We start from the raw sequence: 19,311 nt of genomic DNA, 5'->3' as shown, positions 1-19,311 counted from the left end.
TTCATGTGAGCAAAACACTTATACACATAAAAGGAAGTAAAGAAGTCTAAACTTTTTTTAAAGAAAAAAATGGAATCAAAATGAAAAGCTGTAAACTGGTGGCCAAAGGGTTTGTTGCTCAACAGAGAATTGTTCTGCATAACAATGGTGGCAGAGGCATGACTCTGCATTGCTCAAAACCTAACTACATATACTGAAAATGAGAAAATTTTACTACACATAAATTTTTTAATTCAAGCAGGATTTGGAGAAAATACAGGATGCAGACCTTAAAAAATGTATCTATCTACATTGTAAATATCTGGCATGGCCATACTAAAAAGAGTTGAGGAAAGAGGTAAACTAAACAATTCTGGAAACATTGTGTTAATGAGAATCTAAAGACAAAAGTAATTATATACACTGAATATAATTTTAGTCCATAGAACTATTTCTCTCAAACATCTTTGTAGCAATTTTGAAACTATTTTGTAAGTATAGTAGGACTGAACAAATAAGTAAACACATGGGACACAGTAACAGCCAGGTGCCTCAGTGCTGTAGTGAGGAATCACATAGAAGCAAAGGGGAAAGGCTGTAATGATCTCCAAGCTGCTACAATGAAGGTAGAGATTATCACTGTGAATTGACTTGCTTTTATGCAAACAGATAAATATAGATATGTGTATACATATATGCACATGAAGATTGTAAAGTAGAAAATAGAATAGAATAGAATAGAATAGAATAGAATAGAATAGAATAGAATAGAACAGAATAGAACAGAACAGAACAGAACAGAATAGAATAATTGAGTCGTATAGAAGAGAAATATGTGTGTGAATAATTTCCTTGTTCTTTTGCATGGAGAGGCACAGAAGCAGCAATTTCACAGTAACAATGAGCACACCTCACACTCAGACCTCAGTTTCTAAATACTATTCCTCAGTACAAAAAATAAAGGCTCCTTATAGTGGAGTTTTGGTTTCTTTAAAAATTCAAGTGTTATGTAAACATGTTGTTTTAATCCCAGGTGTGGCTGCCTCTGATTGTCCTCAGCTGCAGACTATTGGCCTTTTACAGACTTGAAGAGGAGCATGATCTTTGCCAGCGGCAGACACTTTACTTCGGGAGCCTCTGAGAGGGAATAGATGCCAGAGCCCAGAAAGAGGGATGGGGAGGGAGGGTGCTCCAAGGAAGAAGAAGGCAGCTGCTGCAGTTCCCCAACCCCCACTGCTGCTCCTGGTTACTGTTGATGCAATTTGATAAGAAGGTGGAGATATCCTGACTATGAAGATTAGAGTTGCCCCAAGAAGCCCGATGACCTTAACCAACGGGAAGTAGTCGAAAGAGAACTATGCCCCCTCTGTCCACTAACCTTCTTTTACTACACATAAATTTTACTACACATAAAATTCTCTCTTACATGGAGTTGGAAGGAATTGGGGTGAAGGGAGGTAGAGGCATAAGAAACCAAATAAAATATATTTTTAAATGTACAACAGCTCCTTGGAGCAGCAACTGATTTTAGGGCTGAAACTGGGAAAATATGACAAGCTTAGAGAACCTGGTGAGAGTAGGCACATGCCTGTCATCCTAGCACAAACAAGGCTAGGGCAGAAGAATTGCAAGTTCACAGCTAGCCTAGGCTACAAGGTAAGACTGTCAAAATACCTAATTAAGTAAATAAATTAATGAATATATACAAGGAAGAAAGGCAGGCAGGCAGGCATAGGAACCACTCACAAGACCTCCTAGCAGGGCTGGAGAGATGGCTCAGAGGTTAAGAGCAATGGATGTTTTTCCAGAGGTTCTAATTTCAATTCCCAGCAAGCACATGGTGCCTCACAACCATCTATAATGAGATCTGGTACTCTCTTCTGGTGTGCAAGCAGACATGCAGGCAGAACACTGACATTAATAAATAAATCTTTAAAAAAAAAAAAAACTTACACAAATGAGAGATACAACTTAAACAATAGCATACAGAAAAGCCCTGACAACATCTAATAGCCCAAAGAATAAACACCAATGAATCCAGGTGGATACAAAATCCCTGACCAAGAAATGGGATAAAGAACAAGCTCTTTCACAAGAATTCTAGTTAAGCACAGAGAGAATGAGATGGCTTGGTGGAACTCTGCGTTATGGACAGTTGTGAACTGCCATGTGTGTGGGTGCTGAGAATCACACCTGGATGCTCTGCAAGAGAAACACATGATCTTAACTGCTGAGCCATCTCTCCAGCCCTCCTAACCCCCATTCTACCCCAAATGGTTCTTAAGTCAGAGAAAAGACATTAGAAAAAAGATGGATAAGACTTCAAATGAGAGGCCAGCAAGAAGGCTGTACAGGTGCTTGTGCACAGACCTGACATTCCTATCCCCGTTCACATGCACACACAAACTCTATTTCAAATAAGGAGGCTGGAGAGACAGCTCAGCAATTAAGAATGCATATTGTTGTTGCAGAGGACACAATATTCGGTTCCCAACCATGTCAGGCTGCTCACAACTGCCTATAACTGCAGCGACAGGGGTTCCAACAGCTCCTTCTATACTCTGTAAACACCTGCACATATCCACACAAACACACATACATATATTAAAAAAATAAATCTTTGGAAATAAAGTTCTTGTTTTAAAAACACTTCAGGTGAAGTGTTTAGTATCCAGCATGGCACTACAGTTAGCTGCTTAGGTAGAATGACTGTGTACGGGAGGTGGGCAAAGGTTATGCTGCAATGCTGTGCTATCTTGAAACTCTTTTAAATCAAAAATACATTAAATTAAAGTGAAAAAAACTAAAGCCAGATGATATTTTGATTTGATTTTTTTATGTATATGGGTGTTTTGCCTTCATGTATGTCTGTATACCATGTGCATGCAGGTGGGAATGGAACATGGGCCCTTTGTAAGAGCAGGCAGTGCTGTTAACAGCCAGGCCATCTCTCCAGCCCGATCTGGTATTTTTTTCATTGCTGTGGGTATATACATGATGCATGTTTGTGCGCAGTCCTCAGTATCCATGTGGAGGTAGCATTCCTTGCCTTCCACATTGTTTGAGACAAGGTCTGTCTGCTGTTCGATACTCTGACTCCAGACCAGCTGGCCCACAAGCTTCTGCCTCTAGCTTCCAGCTCAACAACGCAGTGCTAGGATGAAAATGCAGCAATTTCCAGAGAACTCTTTAACCACAGAGCCACATAAATAGCCTTGTCTCTAAATTACCAGACCATCTCCTATGCCCCCCACAGTGCCAGTGCTGGGCAAGTACAAATAAACCAGACAGGCGAAAATGTTCACTGAAATGTAAATAACCACCACACCTTTTTTCCTTTGGCTTTATCCTTCACTATTATATCTCCAGGTTTAACGCCGCTGTCTTCCTCTTCCTCTTCTTCCTCTGGAAAATCAGGAGGGCAACCATACAGCTCTATTTCCCTTTTCAGTTTGTCAGCACATGCCTACAGTGCGTTAGAGAGAGCCAAGTTCAGAACTCAAGGAAATAAAGCTGTTTCCAAGGCCAACTTAAATTGGTTGCTTGAAACTTCGTTTAACACCTACACATACATACCATTATACACCATACCACTATAGAAAAGAAAACCCAAACGATGTAAGTCACATACCTCAAAATACACGAATATAGTTTGTATTTCATTCATTATCTACAGTACTCAGGGTTAGGGTTGGCATGCTATTACACTACACAGCAGAAATGCAAAGGTACATAAAACACAGCATGTCATTCTGGGAAACAATACTAGGGAAGGTTTCTCACTTTAAAGATTACTATTGTCTTTGTAGTGGAAGACAAATTCTTACCCTCTGTTAGTTATTAGCACTCCCACTAGGCAGACAGGACAAATACTCCATTAGAAAACAGACACTACCACAAAGTGATTTACCCAAGGACATAAGCTAACAAGCTACAGAACTGGGCTTTCTACTACAGCTCTTCCAGTTATACCACGAGTTCACTCCCCAAAATAGGAAAAACATCAAAAAGACAGGGTTATGAGAGTAGGAAAGGGCTCTTACATCCAGAAGTTTCAGTTAATAGGTAAGATACAACTAGAAAAAAAACTATTTGAACTGGGCCTCAAGGGCCTTTTCTAGAGGCTGAGACACTGGGATTACAAGCTCAAGGCCATCATGGGCAATTTATAACTGTCTCAAAATAAAATTAAATAAAAAGAAATATGGATATAATTCAGGTATGGACAGACTATTTACCTAGTAAAGCAAAGCCCCACCTCAAAACCCAATACTGAAAGGGGGTAAAGTCATCACCAATTGGTTTGAATTGGTTTGAAGCTGTGACCCAGTGTTAAAGCATTTGGCTATCATGTATAAGACCCTGGGTTCACACATACAAAAAAGTCATCATTTTACAACCACAAATACAGTAATTAAAATAAGCCATGATCATGGGAAAATGTTCAAACCACTAGGTTACTAAATAATAGGCCATTCTGGGGTTCTCAATATAGTCCCATAGTCCCCATAGACTCCCTTTTTTTTTTTTTTTTTTCAAGACATGATTTCTCTCTGAGCCCTGGGTACCCTGGAACTCGTTCTGTACATCAGGCTGGCCTCAAGAGATCTAGCTGCCTCTGCCTGTCCAGTGCTAGGAATAAAGGTGTGCACCACCACCACCTGGGTAGGCTACTTATTAATTACAAAAGAAGACACCCTTAGAATGAGGAACTCTATAATGTATTAACTTAATGTTACTAAAATGGGACAAGCTGCTTTCTGATGTGACACAGTGGAAGTTTATGCTTCATCAATGTAGTTTGTTTTCTTTGGTTTTTCAAGACAAGGTTACTCCGTAGCTCTGGCTGTCCTAGATGCGCTTTGTAGAGCAAGCTGGCCTCAAACTCATAGAGATCTGCCTACTTCTGCCTCTCAAGTACAATGTAGTATTCTTTTCAAACTACCTAACCCAAGCACTAATATCATGACAAACAAGGTCTAAAGTGAACTATATGCAAAGTACAACCCACAAAAAAAAAATTGTTAAACTGCAACCAGGAAAGACATCTTGAGATGACCACAGAAACTTAACTCCAGAGTAGACAAAGCTGACATCACATTAGTACTCAATCAAAAACAGATAAGGTGACTGCAGTGATACACAGAACGACCTTGCTCTCCAGAGATGCACACAAGACAGATGCATGCTCTAAAGGAAAGAAAGATGCAGCATAGATGCAAAGATGCAGTGGCACACCCCTGTAATCCCAACACTCAGGGAGGCAAAAGCAGGCAGATCTCTGTGAGTTTGAGGCCAGCTTGATCTACAAAGTGAGTCCCGGACAGCCAGGGCTACATAGAGAAACCCTGGCTCAAAAAAAGAAAAAAGAAAAAAGAAAAAAGAAAGAAAGATGCATGCAACAAATGAAATGAAGACTACAGGAGATGCACACTACAAAAGAAAAATAAACACTACAAAAAAAGATGCACATCACAAGCAATGAATGTTACAAAAGAGATGCACGCTACAAAAGAGATACACACTATAAAACAGACACACTCTATACTCTATAGAGAGAGATGCCTGCTAAAATAGTCAGGTGGATAGCATGACATCAGCAACTCACTTTCAAAAAGTATACAGAGTAACTGTAAGACTTGAGTGCCTAGATGTAAGCTGCCAGAGCTGAAGCAAAGGCAGCAGACTGTAAGTCAAAAAAATTACATATTCCCTGTGCCATCCTTTCACCTCTTCTGCAAGTCTGACATTTGCCAAAACAACAAGCTGGAGAATAAAGTTCCTGGGCTGGGAGTGCATCACAGTGCTTACCTCACTCACATGAAGTCCTAGGTTCTATGCCCCCATACCATACACACCAGGCATGTTGGTACCACCTGTATTCCCAGCACTTACAAGGTGGGGGCAGGTCATCCTGGCTATACTAAAAGTTCAAGGATAGCCTGAGTTACATAAAAACTAATTCTATTACTTTAAAAAAAAAAAATTTTCAGCCAGATATGGTGACTTAATGCCTTTAATCCCAGCACTGGGAAGGAGAGGCAGCTGGATCTCTGTACGTTCAGGCTGGTTTGGTATACATGAGTTCCAGAACAGCAGAGCCATAAAGTGAAGCCCTGTATCAAAAAAAAAACAAAAAACAAGAAACAAAAAAAACACTTTTCAATTCTGTTTTTCTGATCTGTTTTGTTTTGTTTTTGAGAAAGGGTCTTACTACGGAAGACTTCTGGAACTGCCTGTGTAAACTATTTGACCAGACTGGCTGCAAACTCAGAGATCTGTAGGCCTCTACCTCCTGAGTGCTAGGATTGTTTTAGTTTTTTGAGACAGGATTTCACTATGTGGACTTGGCTGGCCTGGAAGTCACTGTGTAGATCATGCTGGCCTCAAACTCACAGACATCCATTGGCATGTAGAAAGAGTATCTTGTGTACTGCATGGATGCAACACCTGTCAATAAAAAGCCTACAGTCTATAGGAAAGGGTAGAATAGGTGGTACAATCAGTAGGCAGAAAGAATTCTGGGATAGAGCCAGGCACAGCAGATTCACCCAGGAAGAGGTGAGACACATGGTACCTGAGCTGAAGAACCATGGCAGAACTCAGAAAGAAATAAACAGGATATAAGTTATGAGCTCGTCAGAGAGGAGCCTATTTGTAAATATATTTTGAGTTATTCCAAGGGCTTGGTGACAGGAGAAAAAAACTACAGCATTATCGGCCTCTACCTCCTGAATGCTGAGATTATTACCAAGTTGGAGAGATGCCTCAGAGGTTAAGAGCATGGGTTGCTCTTCCAGAGGTCCTGAGTTCAATTCCCAGCAACCACATGGTGGCTCACAACCATCTATAATATCTGGTGCCTTCTTCTGGCATGCAGTACTGAACGCTGTATATATAATACATAAATATTAAAAAAAAAAAAAGGTGTGCATTACCATTCATCAGCAAGACATGAAGACATGAACTTACAAAAATGATCAAAATATGATATGTATTATTTTGTTGTTCCGTGTGTACAAATGTATACTTCACTATATATTTTACTTGTTAGAAATTATTACCCAATTCCAACAGATATAAAAATATAAATTATTGCCAGGCACGGTGTGGTACACCTTTAATCCCAGCACTTGGGAGGCAGAGGCAGGCAGATTTTTGTGAGTTCAAGGCCAGCCTAGTCCCCAAAGTGAGTTCCAGAATAGGCAAGGCAGTTATACAAAGAAACCATGTCTCGACAAAAAATAAAATAAAACAAATATACACACGCACACACACATCTATTATTCAAAACACATTAAAGATAACATAGAAATCACTTCTGCATTATTGTGTGCTTTGTGTTTTTCTCTTTCTTTGAAACAGGGTTTCACAGTGTAGTTCACACTGGCCGTAAACCCTTAATCCTCTTGCATCAGCTTCTGAAGAACGGAGACTACTGCCCTGTCACACCTGGCTAATGTACTTTTGTGAGGGCACATGCATGAGCCTATGTGTGGAAGTCAGAGGACAGCCTGAGGTGTCAGCCCTGGCCCTCTACCTTGAGACAGTCTCTTGTCCACTGCTTTATATGCCAGGTTGGCTGACCCTGAGCTCCTGGCAATCTTCTGCTTCCCATCTCCTGGCTGGAGCACACTGAGCTGACACACTTGCATGCTCTGCTGTGTCTAGCTTTTAGGTGGATTCCAGGGCTCTGAACTCAGGTCATCAGGCTTGCATGGCAAGTGCTTTAACTATCAAGCCATCTCTCTAGCCCAGCAGGTATTTTTTTTAAGTTAACTTTCACTGTAACAAATTCAACCTATTTCATAGAAAACTTTAATGTAATATGGCACAATATGAAAATCCCAAGCCTAGACCATGTCCAGTATTACTGTTACTCTAAGCTAAAGGGTAGACCCAATGAGCAAATCTTACCTTAATAGGCATACCGGTACAGTGTAACCCAAATGGAAACAGACAGATTTTTCCTTTTAATCTCTGGTATCCTACTGCAAACTACAGGAAGAAAATCAAATTTCAGGTATAAGTGTAGATGGTACATGTACACAAAATGCTAACTTTTGACAGCAGCACTAATTTCACTTTTCCCAGCTTTGAAAGCAGCAGATAGTCTGTCGCTGCAAAATTCTAGTGTACTACTTTTTTTTTTTACAGTTTTTCACCAATACAGAAATTTTAAATATGCAAACATGTTTAGAACCCTGAACAAATATACACATCACATGCAAACAAAACTATAAAAATTAAACAATCAAAATTATTCTTTAAAAGTAAGAATTTGAAGTCCTTTATTAGAAAATAAATTTTATACATGTAATTTTCTTCAATCTGATATTTATTATAGACCCTCCCTACCCCATCTTAGTAAACAAAAGTTTTACCTCACACTTGGATAAGGAAAATGTGTGTCCCAAATGAAGGCGTCCATTCATGTATGGATATGGGAAGGTGACAAAGTATTTGCCCTTGCTGCAAAATAGTCAGGTAAAAAATAAAAATAAAAAAGTATGAAAAAGGAAATGTTAAATTTCTTTCACAATAAATGATAAGATGGAAAGGATTCTTGGTTAGATGAGTATTCTGTTTAAAGTCTAGTTGTTTAAGGACATGGTTTAGTGCTTACGAGGACCCAGGCTTGATTTCCAGCAACCACAGGACAGCTCCCTGTACTCACTGGAGCACTTACATGCAAGCAAAACAGCTCATGTGCATAATACAAAAGGTAGAAGTTAACAAGTTTGGGCTGGACATGGAGGTACATGCCTTTAATCTCACCACTCAGGAACCAAATTAGGTGGGTTTCTGTGCATGTGAGCCCAGCAGCATGGCTCACATAAAAAGCTCTAGGACAGCTAAAGCTATACAGTAAGACTGCCTCAAAAAAATAAATCTTAAGTTTATAAACCTGAAATTAAAAGCTCTCCAACATTTAAAATAAGGTTGACTTTTAAACATCGTGCATTCATAAATGACTACTATGAAATAATTTCCTTGAGCTGAGCATGTAGCTTGATGGTAGAGCATTTGCATAGCATGTATAAGGCCTGAGGTCAATCCAAAACAGAAAATAAGTATCTTTGTAGCAAGTATGAGGCTTAACTTAGACTGAAATATTTGAATAACAATGACATAATTTAAAAATTAACATTTTTAAGAATCTGTACTACTTTAAGATTTAGTTGAAAAAGTGAGATTTCTTTTTCCTCAAAAATACACTTGAAGAATTTCAAGTTCTTGGGGGAAAACTTCCTACATGTCATGCAGCACTTGCAGTGGCACACCTTACTGAAAGCTGTGTCAAGCCATCTTCCTTTTTCACAAGAAGTATTTGTAAACTATGTATTTATACCACTCAGCATAAATAGCGCATTTATAAATGTTAATTTTTCAGCCAGGATTGAAGGCAGAGGCAGGGAATCCTTGGTCTAAATACTGAGTTCCAGGACAGACAGGGCTACATACTAGGGCCCTGTCTCAAAATTAAAATAAAATAAATTTTCATTTTATTATGCCAGGTTGAATAACTGAGCACTTACGAATGCACTCTCCAAGTTACAACTCAGTGAAGCTACCCATGTGTGCTCTCTGCTCCCCACAAGAGAAAACCAGTATCCTCCAAGTTGGCTTTTTCATTATCTTCCTTTTCCACAGTTTACAAATACAGATATGCTCTTCAACAATTAGTCACTTAGTGTGGATCATGTGAACTTTATATAAAGCAGAGTATGCTTCATAAAGACTTTGGCAATTTGCTTTTCACAGTATTAATTCCCTCAACATCATTGCAAATCTCAACAGTTAATTCTCTTTTACTGAGCAAAGCATTATTGTGGCTCATTTTTTATTACACTTCTTTAAAGTGGACTAAAATTCTAAAACCAAACAGCAGAAGCAACCAACTACTGTCCTGTTTAAGGTATAACAATATATAATGTATGCCAGCAATTTCTTCATACTATATGCATTCCATTTGAGTATAGCTAAGTAGTAAGTAAAGAGAATAGAATAAACCCTAAAAACAGTCTATAGTCTCAGGTTAAGTTCATCAGATATCGGAAACTAAGCTGGCCTTGCCTGGATAATAGTTGGAAGGGCAGAACCAGGCCCAGTGACCACACTTTGGGAAAGTAGAGGCAGGGTGAGTTAGAAGCCAGCCTGGTCCACATAGCAAGTTCCAGGACATCCAGTGCTATCTAATGGAGAGACCCTGCCACAAATAGATAGATAGATAGATAGATAGATAGATAGATAGATAGATAGATAGATAGAACCTTAAAAGGGCAGAAGTATGAAAGACTTACAGCCTGTGAAACTCTTATCAACTTTGAGATGTCTACTTAGCATCTCTGTATCTGTTTACCAGGTTGGGGACCTTAGTTAGTTAGAGTGCCTGCCCAGGATTCACAAAGCCCTGGTCTGAGCCCCAGCACACCATAGATCAAGCATGGTGACACAGGCCTGCAATCCCAGGTAGAGGCAAAGAATCAATTCCCGTAATTCTATGCGACATGGCAAGTTTGAGGCCAGCCTGGGATAGTATGAGAACTTGTTTCAAAAAACAAAAACAAACATTAACCTTAAAAGGTTATTAAGAAGCTAAGCAAGGGCCTGAACATGGTCCAGTGGCTAAAAATATCTGCTGCTCTTCCATCAGACCACAGTTCAGTTCACAGCACCCACAAGGCAGCTCACAATTGTCTGTAATTCCAGTCTCAAGGGATCTGACACCCTCATCTGGCCTCTGTATGCACAAGGCACCCGCATGGTGCACGGACATACATATAGGCAAAACACCCATAAACATTAAAAAATACACAAGTTTTAAAATTCTTAACATTCAACAAGAATATGGTACTTCCAAGCACACAGTAAGTTCACAGTTAGCCACCACCACTGTTACCTGAACACATATATTTTTCTTCTGTTTTGTTTTTTCCAGACAGGGTTTCTCTATGTAGCTCTGGCTGCCCAGGAACTTGCTTCGTAGACAAGGCTGCCTGGACTCAAGGATCTCCTTGCCTCTGCCTCTCAAATGCTAGGATTAACGGTATAAGCCACCACGGTATAAGCCAATGGTATAAGCCATGTTGACTTGAACACATCAACATATCCAAAATAAAGGTACACACATTAATTTAAAATAAATGTATTAATGCTTGGTTTTTTTTTTTTTTTTTTTTTTTTGAGACAGAGTTTCTCTGTACAGCCCTGGCTGTCCTGGCATTTTGCTCTATAGGCCAGGCTGGGCTTGAACTCAGAGATCCGCCTGTCTCTGTCTCCAGAGTGCTAGGATTAAAGGCGTGTGCCATCACTGCCAGGTTATTGTGGCCTTCTTTTAGAGGACAATACTTTGCTTTGCTTTCCTTCCAATAATCATCACCTACAATTTGTCTCCAAATTATCTCAGTATAAAAGCAATATAGTATTTATAAAATAAGATCAACAAATACAGTGACCCTTCTGTATTAGAGATAAGTATCAGTAAAAATATCTCAAAGGAAAAAAAAAAACTTTCCTTTCATCAGTCAACAAATACAAAACTTCAAAACAGTCTCCTCTGTCAAAATGTAAAAAATATTAATTTAAAAAATCTGGGTGCTAGAGGGATGGCTCAGTGGTTAAGAGCACTGTCTACTCTTCTAAAAGACTCGGTTCAATTCCCAGCACCCACATGGCAGCTCACAACTGTTCAATCCCATGGATTCTGATATCAATGCACAGAGAATAAAATTAATTTTTCTTTTAAATCTGTAGGGTGGGGCTGGAGAGGTAGCTCAGAGGTTAAGAGCACTGACTGCTCTTCCAAAGAACCTGAGTTCAATTCCCAGCAACCACATGGTGGCTCATAATCATCTGTACTGGAATCTGATGTCCTCTTCTAGCCTGCAAGTGTATATGTAAATAGAGTACTCACATATAAAATAAATAGGCCAATCCTCAGGACCCACATGGTAGGAGGGAACTGACTCCTGTAAGTTCTCCTCTGACCTCCACATGCAAACACACACACACACAAACGTTTTCAAAAAATCTTAATATGAACAAATTCTAGGAAAACTCCATAGAGAGTCTGAGCTGACTCCACAGTGGAACTCGGCTCTGTCAGCCCATTTCAGACACTGTCCACACTGTCTCACCTCCCTCCTCCTGCCCAGGTAGCCCGGTAGCGTGAGGATCTTCAAAGACTCACCTGCTCTGCTTCTGCTTCTCCAAGGGAGATGCATTGACCTCGAACACTTTCTCAGCTTCCCACTTCTGTTGGACTTCTTTCTCAATCTTCTTCAAGAAGTCTACTTTGGCTGTTCCTTTTCTCTCCTATTAAATACAAAAAGACAGAATGGCTTGCTTTGAAAAGTAAGAGCCAGGGATGCTAGTACATGTCTGTAATCCCAGCACTTGGAAGGTGAAAGCAAGGGGATCAAAAACTCAAGTTCACACAGCAAGTTTGAGGCTAACTTGGGCTACATGAGACCCTGTGTGAAAAACTGTGAGGGGAAAAAAAGCAGTTTTATAAAGAACTGAGTGTTCACTGACAAATCAAATTCCCCATGCCTACCTTGAAATGTAAATGAACAAGACCAAAAAGTAATTATTGAGCTGAGCAAGTGTCTCACACTTTTAACTCAAGAATTCAGGAGGCAGAGGCAGGCAGACCTCTGTGAGTTCAAGGCCACCCTGGTCTACATACTGAGTTCCAAGACAGCCAGGGCTACACAAAGAAACTCTGTCTCAAAAAACCAAAATAATAATATACCTAGACCCACAACAAACTAGAGAACAAGGACAGACTGCTGCTACTATAAAGTAGTTAAGTTTGACGAAATAGGCGTGTCACCTGATCACAATGTATGCACGCATTAAAACACCATATGGTACTTCATTAATAGATAAAGTTTATAGAAATCAAGTAAAACAATGTTTTAAATGAAGAAAATAGAACAAAACACAGAGAAGAGATAGCATTCAAGTTGTGTTTTGCATCTCCACCCAACATTTTACCTAATCTGTGTACTCAATCCTCAGAACATACCATATTGCCGAACTCCACAGGTTGAATCATCAGGCCTCTGCCTGCTGACTTAACTCACATCATTTAACAGGGTCTGCCTGAAAGGATGTTCACTACATGTTGGTTGAATACATAAATAGATGAAGAAAGTGCTGTTCATACAGAAAAACAAAATTAGATTAATTCTCTTTCTACTTCAAATCATTATGTAAAATTTTTGAAATACCAATTAAATACAAGCTGTAATCCCAGCACTTGTAATCCCAGCACTCAGCAGGAGGCTGAGGCAGGAGGGTCACCTTGAGTTTGAGGCCAGCCTTAGCTACATAGCATGTTCCAGGACAGCTAGGGCTACAAAGAGAGACATTATTCCAGATAGACAGACAGACAGATAAAATTTGACACTGCAATTTAATATTGCCAGCATACTGCTCCTATTAGACCACATGAATACTTCAAAGTACTCACAAAAGTCAGTCATTTCTACCTGGCTAAGCCACAACTGGAGGGCAACTTATATTCAGGCCTATGAAAATGTTAACAGTATCTTTTCATTATCAGAAGGAAAAAAACCTGACTTTTGAGGCCAAACTATGCACTACCGGTTGTGCCATGTTCTGCTTTCAGGAGCACTCTGGCGGACTGGAGGATGTTTACAAGAAGCACATGTGGTTTCTACTCAATAGGTACCAGTAGCACAACTCTAGGTGTGACAAGAGTCTCCAGGCCAGGCCTGATGGCACAGAACTGTAACCCTACCTACTTGGGAGGCTAAGGCACAAAGGACAGCAAGTTCCAGGCCTATGTGGGATATAGAGAAAGTTCAAAGACACCTGAGCAACTCAGCAAGACTCCATTACAAAGAGAAGGAGGGAGGGAGGGAGGGAAAAAAGAAGGAAGGAAGGAAGGAAGGAAGGAAGGAAGGAAGGAAGGAAGGAAGGAAGGAAGGAAGGGAAGAAAAAAAGAAAGAAAGAGAGAGAGAGAGAGAAAGAAAGAAAGAAAGAAAGAAAGAAAGAAAGAAAGAAAGAAAGAAAGAAAGAAGCTGGAAAACTGGCTCAGGGATTAAGAGCATTGGTTACTCCTCCAGAGGTCCTGAATTCAGTTCCCAGCACATGCAGGCTCACAACCACTTGTAATTGCAGTTCCACGGATCCAACGCCTACCTCTGTCCTCCTTGGGCAGCAGACACATACATGATACAGACAAACATACAGGCAAAAGCCTCACTCACATAAAGTAATAAAACAAAAACTTTAAATTTAAAATACGACGAGGACTGGAGATACAGCTCTGTGGTGGATCATTTGCTTCACAAGCATAATGAACTGGATTCCATACCCAGCAATAAAAAAGTCTACAAATATTAGCAAAGGAGAAAGCCCACTCCCTGACTAGAATCACTGAGACAGATAATAAACACTTTCCTATTCACAGCATTCTGCAGTTCATTTATTCTGATTTGTGGTTTGGGTTTCGTGTTGTTACATTGTTTTGGGAACAGGTTCTCACTATGCAGCACTGGCTAGCCTAGAACTCTATGTTAGGCCAGACTGCCCTCAAACTCACAGAGATCCTCCTGCCTCTGCCTCTGACCTGTTGGGAATAAGGTGTACAGCACCATGCCCTGCTATTCAGCAGTTATTAGGACAGCTTCATAAAGAGCATCTCAATTTGATAACCCTAAGGAGATGTACTGTGACTATCATTTTCAAGACACCAGATCTGAGCTTCAGATAGCAAGCTGGCAAATGGTGAAAATAAACAGATACCATCCTCTGACTTCTATTTCTGCTTTCACTTGTTATTTTGCCCATATCCTGGCTCCACCACATTCTGATGCAGAAACCTAAATAAGTTCTATCTGGGTTTTCAGTCTAACGGTTCAGTACTCTCTCAACACTCCAGGCTATTTGGAACACAACATACTTTTGTGAACTGCAAGGTGTTACATGAATACATATTACTTTTTCCTTAAACATATTTAACCTTGCAGGATCAGAAACACGTATCATCACCAGAATAAAATGGAAAAATCAGTCCCTGCCTCTTTTCTTGTGGTTTTTCCTTTCTGGCTCTCTCTCTCTCTCTCTCTCTCACACACACACACACACTATTCCTCCCATAACACAACATTGGATATCAATATCCATGTATATAATCACTTCAAAAGATTTTTTTCTTTTCTGAGACAGGATTCCTCTGTATAGCCTTGGCTGTCCTGGACTCACTTTGTAGGCCTCTAACCCACAGTGATTGGCCTGCCTCTGCCTCGAGTGCTGGGATTAAAGGAATGCACTACTACCACATTACTTCCAAAGATTTTACTATAACTCTAAATTGTTCTTTCACAGTGATATGCAACATTAATTCCAGGCCATTTGCCTAGCATGTGCAAGGCACTAGGTTCAATTTCCTATAGCACTTCCAAAAAAAGAAAGAAGATGAGGAGGAAGAGAAAGAGAAGGAAGAGGAGAAGAAAGGAAGGAAGGAAGGAAGAGAAAAGCCATTATATTCTGAAATGTACAGATAGGTTTCTTTTAAGCCAATAATACAGTATTGCACCCCTGAAATCCAGTCCCCTTTACAAAGAGGCAGGAAGATTCAGGGTTAAACTACATACTGAGTTTCAGGCTCATCTGACTACATAATACTAAGTCAAAAATAGATAGATAGATAGATAGATAGATAGATAGATAGATAGACAGATAGATTCTTCAACCCTATAGGGATCTTCTATCGATCCAGATTCCCTTTTCATCAATCCTTAGCCTGTCAGCCCACCTACTTCTACGTTTTCATTCCCTCTCTGTATCCGTTGCCCAATCGCTTCTGGTTCTGGTTATTCTCCCATCATTGTTCTTACCTGGAAATACCCTTCCCAGTCATTTCTGCTCCTCCACCTGGGTAGGTGGACTTGGCAGGAGGAAAAACCGCCTAAAAGAATACCTCTAGGGCCTTGATCATGCTAGATAAAAACTCTACCACTGAGCTAGCTCCCCACCCCTTTTCACTTTTTATTTCGGGACAATCGTCTGGCTAATTATTCGGGTTGGCTTTGAAATCGTTCTGCAGCCCACGCAAGCCTTAACTTCAATCCTCTTGTCTCAATCTCCAGTGTAGGTGAAACTACTAAACCTGTGCCACCCGGTCAGCTGCTTAATTTTAAATTAAGATTATATTTAAAAGTCAGTGCTTCAGAGATAGTAAACACATTCACAGTGAGATGCCCGACTTTTGCTGTTGTTGAAATGTTACGTATTCTTACCTACCTCTATTTTTATTCACCATAATTTATGAGGAAATTCCGTATTCGGAAATCAAGTAGTCAATGTAAAGTGCAGACACTAAGCTCCTGGCTCAACTAGTGAGAAAAGCTAATGTTTCTCCAGGATATCCCTGTCTCAAGCGAGGGAAAGGCATCTTTCAGAAAGGTGTGCTTCCCTTCTCGGCGAAAAGTGGCATGTGGAGAGCCCCGGAGTGCCCTACCAGCTGAGTTCCAAGGCCCGAACCCGAGGACGCTCTTCCCGCCCAAACTCACCGCCATGGCTCCGCCCAAACGACTCAAGATCTAGCACAGTGGCCCCAGTGATTCCCTCAGAAAACTGGGTCCAACTTTTCGCTCCCACTAATGGAAGTCTTGCTTCCCAAGACACCAGAGCACACACTTCACACTTGCTGAGGCAATCGCACAGCTCACTGACTACAGCCGGGGTCATCTCCTGGGCAGCAGGGAGTTGTAGTTCCCAGACCAAGAGTACCGAAGGCCAGCAGGAGTCTGTGGACTACAATTCCCAGAAGACAATCGTGATACCGGAAGTTATCTGTAGCCATAGGCCCACTCCCAGGTGACACCGGCAGTGATGTCACCTGTACGTTGAACTACAAGATCCGTGTTGCAGTTCGGGATGGCCTGCTGCGTGTGCGCCCTAAAGGAGGTGGGATTAGGAATTTGAACCTGCTCACCCTGTGGAGCTGTCCGTCTGTCAGGATGCCAGAATGCGGAATTGATTACTATTCAGTGAGTGAGGTGCTAATTATAGCTTGCCACTATGCACGGGTATTTATTACTACCGGTGGCATTCAACAGCTCAGCATGTAGACATTTAATAGTACTTACCGAACAATCTGCACCTTTAGGCGCGAGATGGGAAACCCACCTGTTCACAGAGCTTGGCTCAGACCACGCCCAAGCCACATTTCAAGTACTCCTCGGTCCACGTACCTATATTGGTCGGATGTAAATATGCTAAAAATCTTTCTGTTAGCACAAAAATATCCTATTGAACAGACCTAATGATAGACGGCTTTTACTCTCTAGTGTTCAGATTAATATCAATCCAGTAAATATTAAGCGACTACAAAGCACTTTAAAAGAGGCGAGCAGCTCAAACATGTGGCTATCTACAGTACTAAAGACTTCTTTTTCACAAGTAGTTGTAGAGAAATATAAAATTTAATGATGGTATAATACATGTCTGGTATACGATATGAGCTCAATAAAAAAAAATGTTGGATGAAAGAAAGAAGGAGCCTTAGGCTACATAGAAGAAAGCTTTCTCAAATAAGGGTTTTGCACACACAAACACACTCCCATCACTTTGCACACCTTTTTGGAACTAGTAACAATTAAGAAATCACTTCCTAACACCTGGTTAAATGTCTCCTCTGAAGTGCTCTGTTCTTTATCTTCCTTAAAAAAATAAAAAATTTTAAAAAAGCTAAATTTAATTGCCTGTTTATCACCAGACTTCAAGTTTCATGATAGTAGGCCTATGCCTAGCATGTCTGGCACATGGTAGGTACTTTATAATATTTTTAAATGAGTGAGAGAATCTCATGCTCCACAGCTTTTATAACTGGTGTTGTAGTTTCCTGTTATAATTGTGACCTAACTTGTACTATTTGTCATCACAAATCACATTAGTAATTGAAATCTCTCACGTAGCAAATACTTATTAAGCACTTCCCATGAGCCTGACATAGAAATAAGATAGAATGAAGAACAAAACAATCATAGTTGCTGTCTTTTAAAGACATCAAAGTTGCTATCATTTAAAGAAAATAAGACATTTAAGCAGAAAGGAAACAAGTGATTCAGTGACTACAAACTATGCCAAACCACCTTCATGCTTCCAAATTCATTCTTATTTCCTGTTTAAATGACTGAAATGTGTCTTTCTAAAGGGGTCGAGGATTGTGCGCTTGCTTTGCATGTTCACAGTCCCAGGTTTGATCCCTGGCTTCACAAAAGAGGGCAGCAGCATCTGGATTCCATTCATCCAGCATCTTTTATGTACATGACACTCTCCTCATGCTGGAGAGACAGACATAGTCGTATCATTCATAGAGAATAGAGACTGGAAGGAAAAGGCTGACATTAAACAGCAGGAACAATGAGAGCCCAGTCAGGGGCTTTAAGCAGGAAAGGAATGTTTTATTTATGTGTTACAACGACCATTCCGAAGAAGAGTAGAAAAGAGTAATAGTGGAAAGGCAGAGCTATGACTGCTGTTCAGAAGTGATGGTGTCATTAACTATAGAAGCACCAGTTAGAAGGAGAAAGAAATTAAGAAAATAAAGTGTGGGGAACAGAGGAAGGTCTGGGTGAATGTGTGCCTTTGATAGGGGCATGGCCATGTCAAGGACCCCAGTGCCTCAGCCCCACAGGAAAATGCCAGAGCCTCCCTCCCCCAAGGGTGAGCCTGGTCCATGTATAGATGTTGATAGTGCCTGCAGAAAACATCCACATAACATTCTCCCCCTAGTTATTTCCCATCTGAAGACTGCTTCCCTCCAGAGATGGTACCAAGGTTAGCTAAATCTGCCTCCATGTTCAGATAACCCTGCCTCTGTGTCTATCTCTATGTAATGAACATGCTAAGCTATGTTTCCGTGTCTTCATCAGAGGACCCCAGTCCACCCAATCCCAGTTTTTCTATATATGTGTGTTTGAGTTTCTCTTTTCTTCATTCCTTGGCTACGTCCAGTTGGGCCAAGTCCCTGGGAACCAAGTGAGGGCTCACGATAAAAGAGCTGGAGAGATGGCTCAGTAATCAAGAGAATTGCTACTCTTTTGTTTACTTATTTTGGGGTTTTGGTTGGTTGGTTGGTTGGTTGGTTGGTTGATAGGTTGGTTCATTTGTTTTTCAAGACAGAGTTTCTCTGTGTAGCCATGGCCGGCCTGGAACTTGCTCTGTAGACCAGGCTGGCCTTAAGCTCATAGGCATCCTCCTGCATGTATTTCCCAAGTGCTGGGATTAAAGGCATACGCCACCCCACCCTGCTTTATTTTTGTTTTGAGACAGGATTTTGATATGTAG

The 19,311-nt window shown here is 40.5% G+C and overlaps 1 protein-coding gene across 1 annotated transcript in view; it reads right to left on the bottom strand.

The window, feature by feature from the left end:
• Positions 1 to 16,696, bottom strand: part of Lars1 (leucyl-tRNA synthetase 1) — a 59,326-nt gene extending 42,630 nt beyond the window's left edge. The window contains exons 1-5 of the mRNA XM_021650734.2: positions 16,530 to 16,696; positions 12,173 to 12,297; positions 8,364 to 8,451; positions 7,897 to 7,977; positions 3,308 to 3,445 (exon numbers count right to left, since the gene is read on the bottom strand). Coding sequence (XP_021506409.1) covers positions 3,308 to 3,445; positions 7,897 to 7,977; positions 8,364 to 8,451; positions 12,173 to 12,297; positions 16,530 to 16,535 — 438 coding nt within the window. The 5' untranslated portion in view covers positions 16,536 to 16,696. The remainder of the gene's footprint in view (positions 1 to 3,307; positions 3,446 to 7,896; positions 7,978 to 8,363; positions 8,452 to 12,172; positions 12,298 to 16,529) is intronic.
• Positions 16,697 to 19,311: the final 2,615 nt, after the last annotated feature.

Source organism: Meriones unguiculatus, chromosome 2 (assembly GCF_030254825.1).
Source record: "Meriones unguiculatus strain TT.TT164.6M chromosome 2, Bangor_MerUng_6.1, whole genome shotgun sequence".
Lineage (NCBI taxonomy): Eukaryota > Metazoa > Chordata > Mammalia > Rodentia > Muridae > Meriones > Meriones unguiculatus.
Note: the sequence above shows the minus strand (reverse complement) of the source record. Positions and strands in the feature narration are given on the sequence as shown.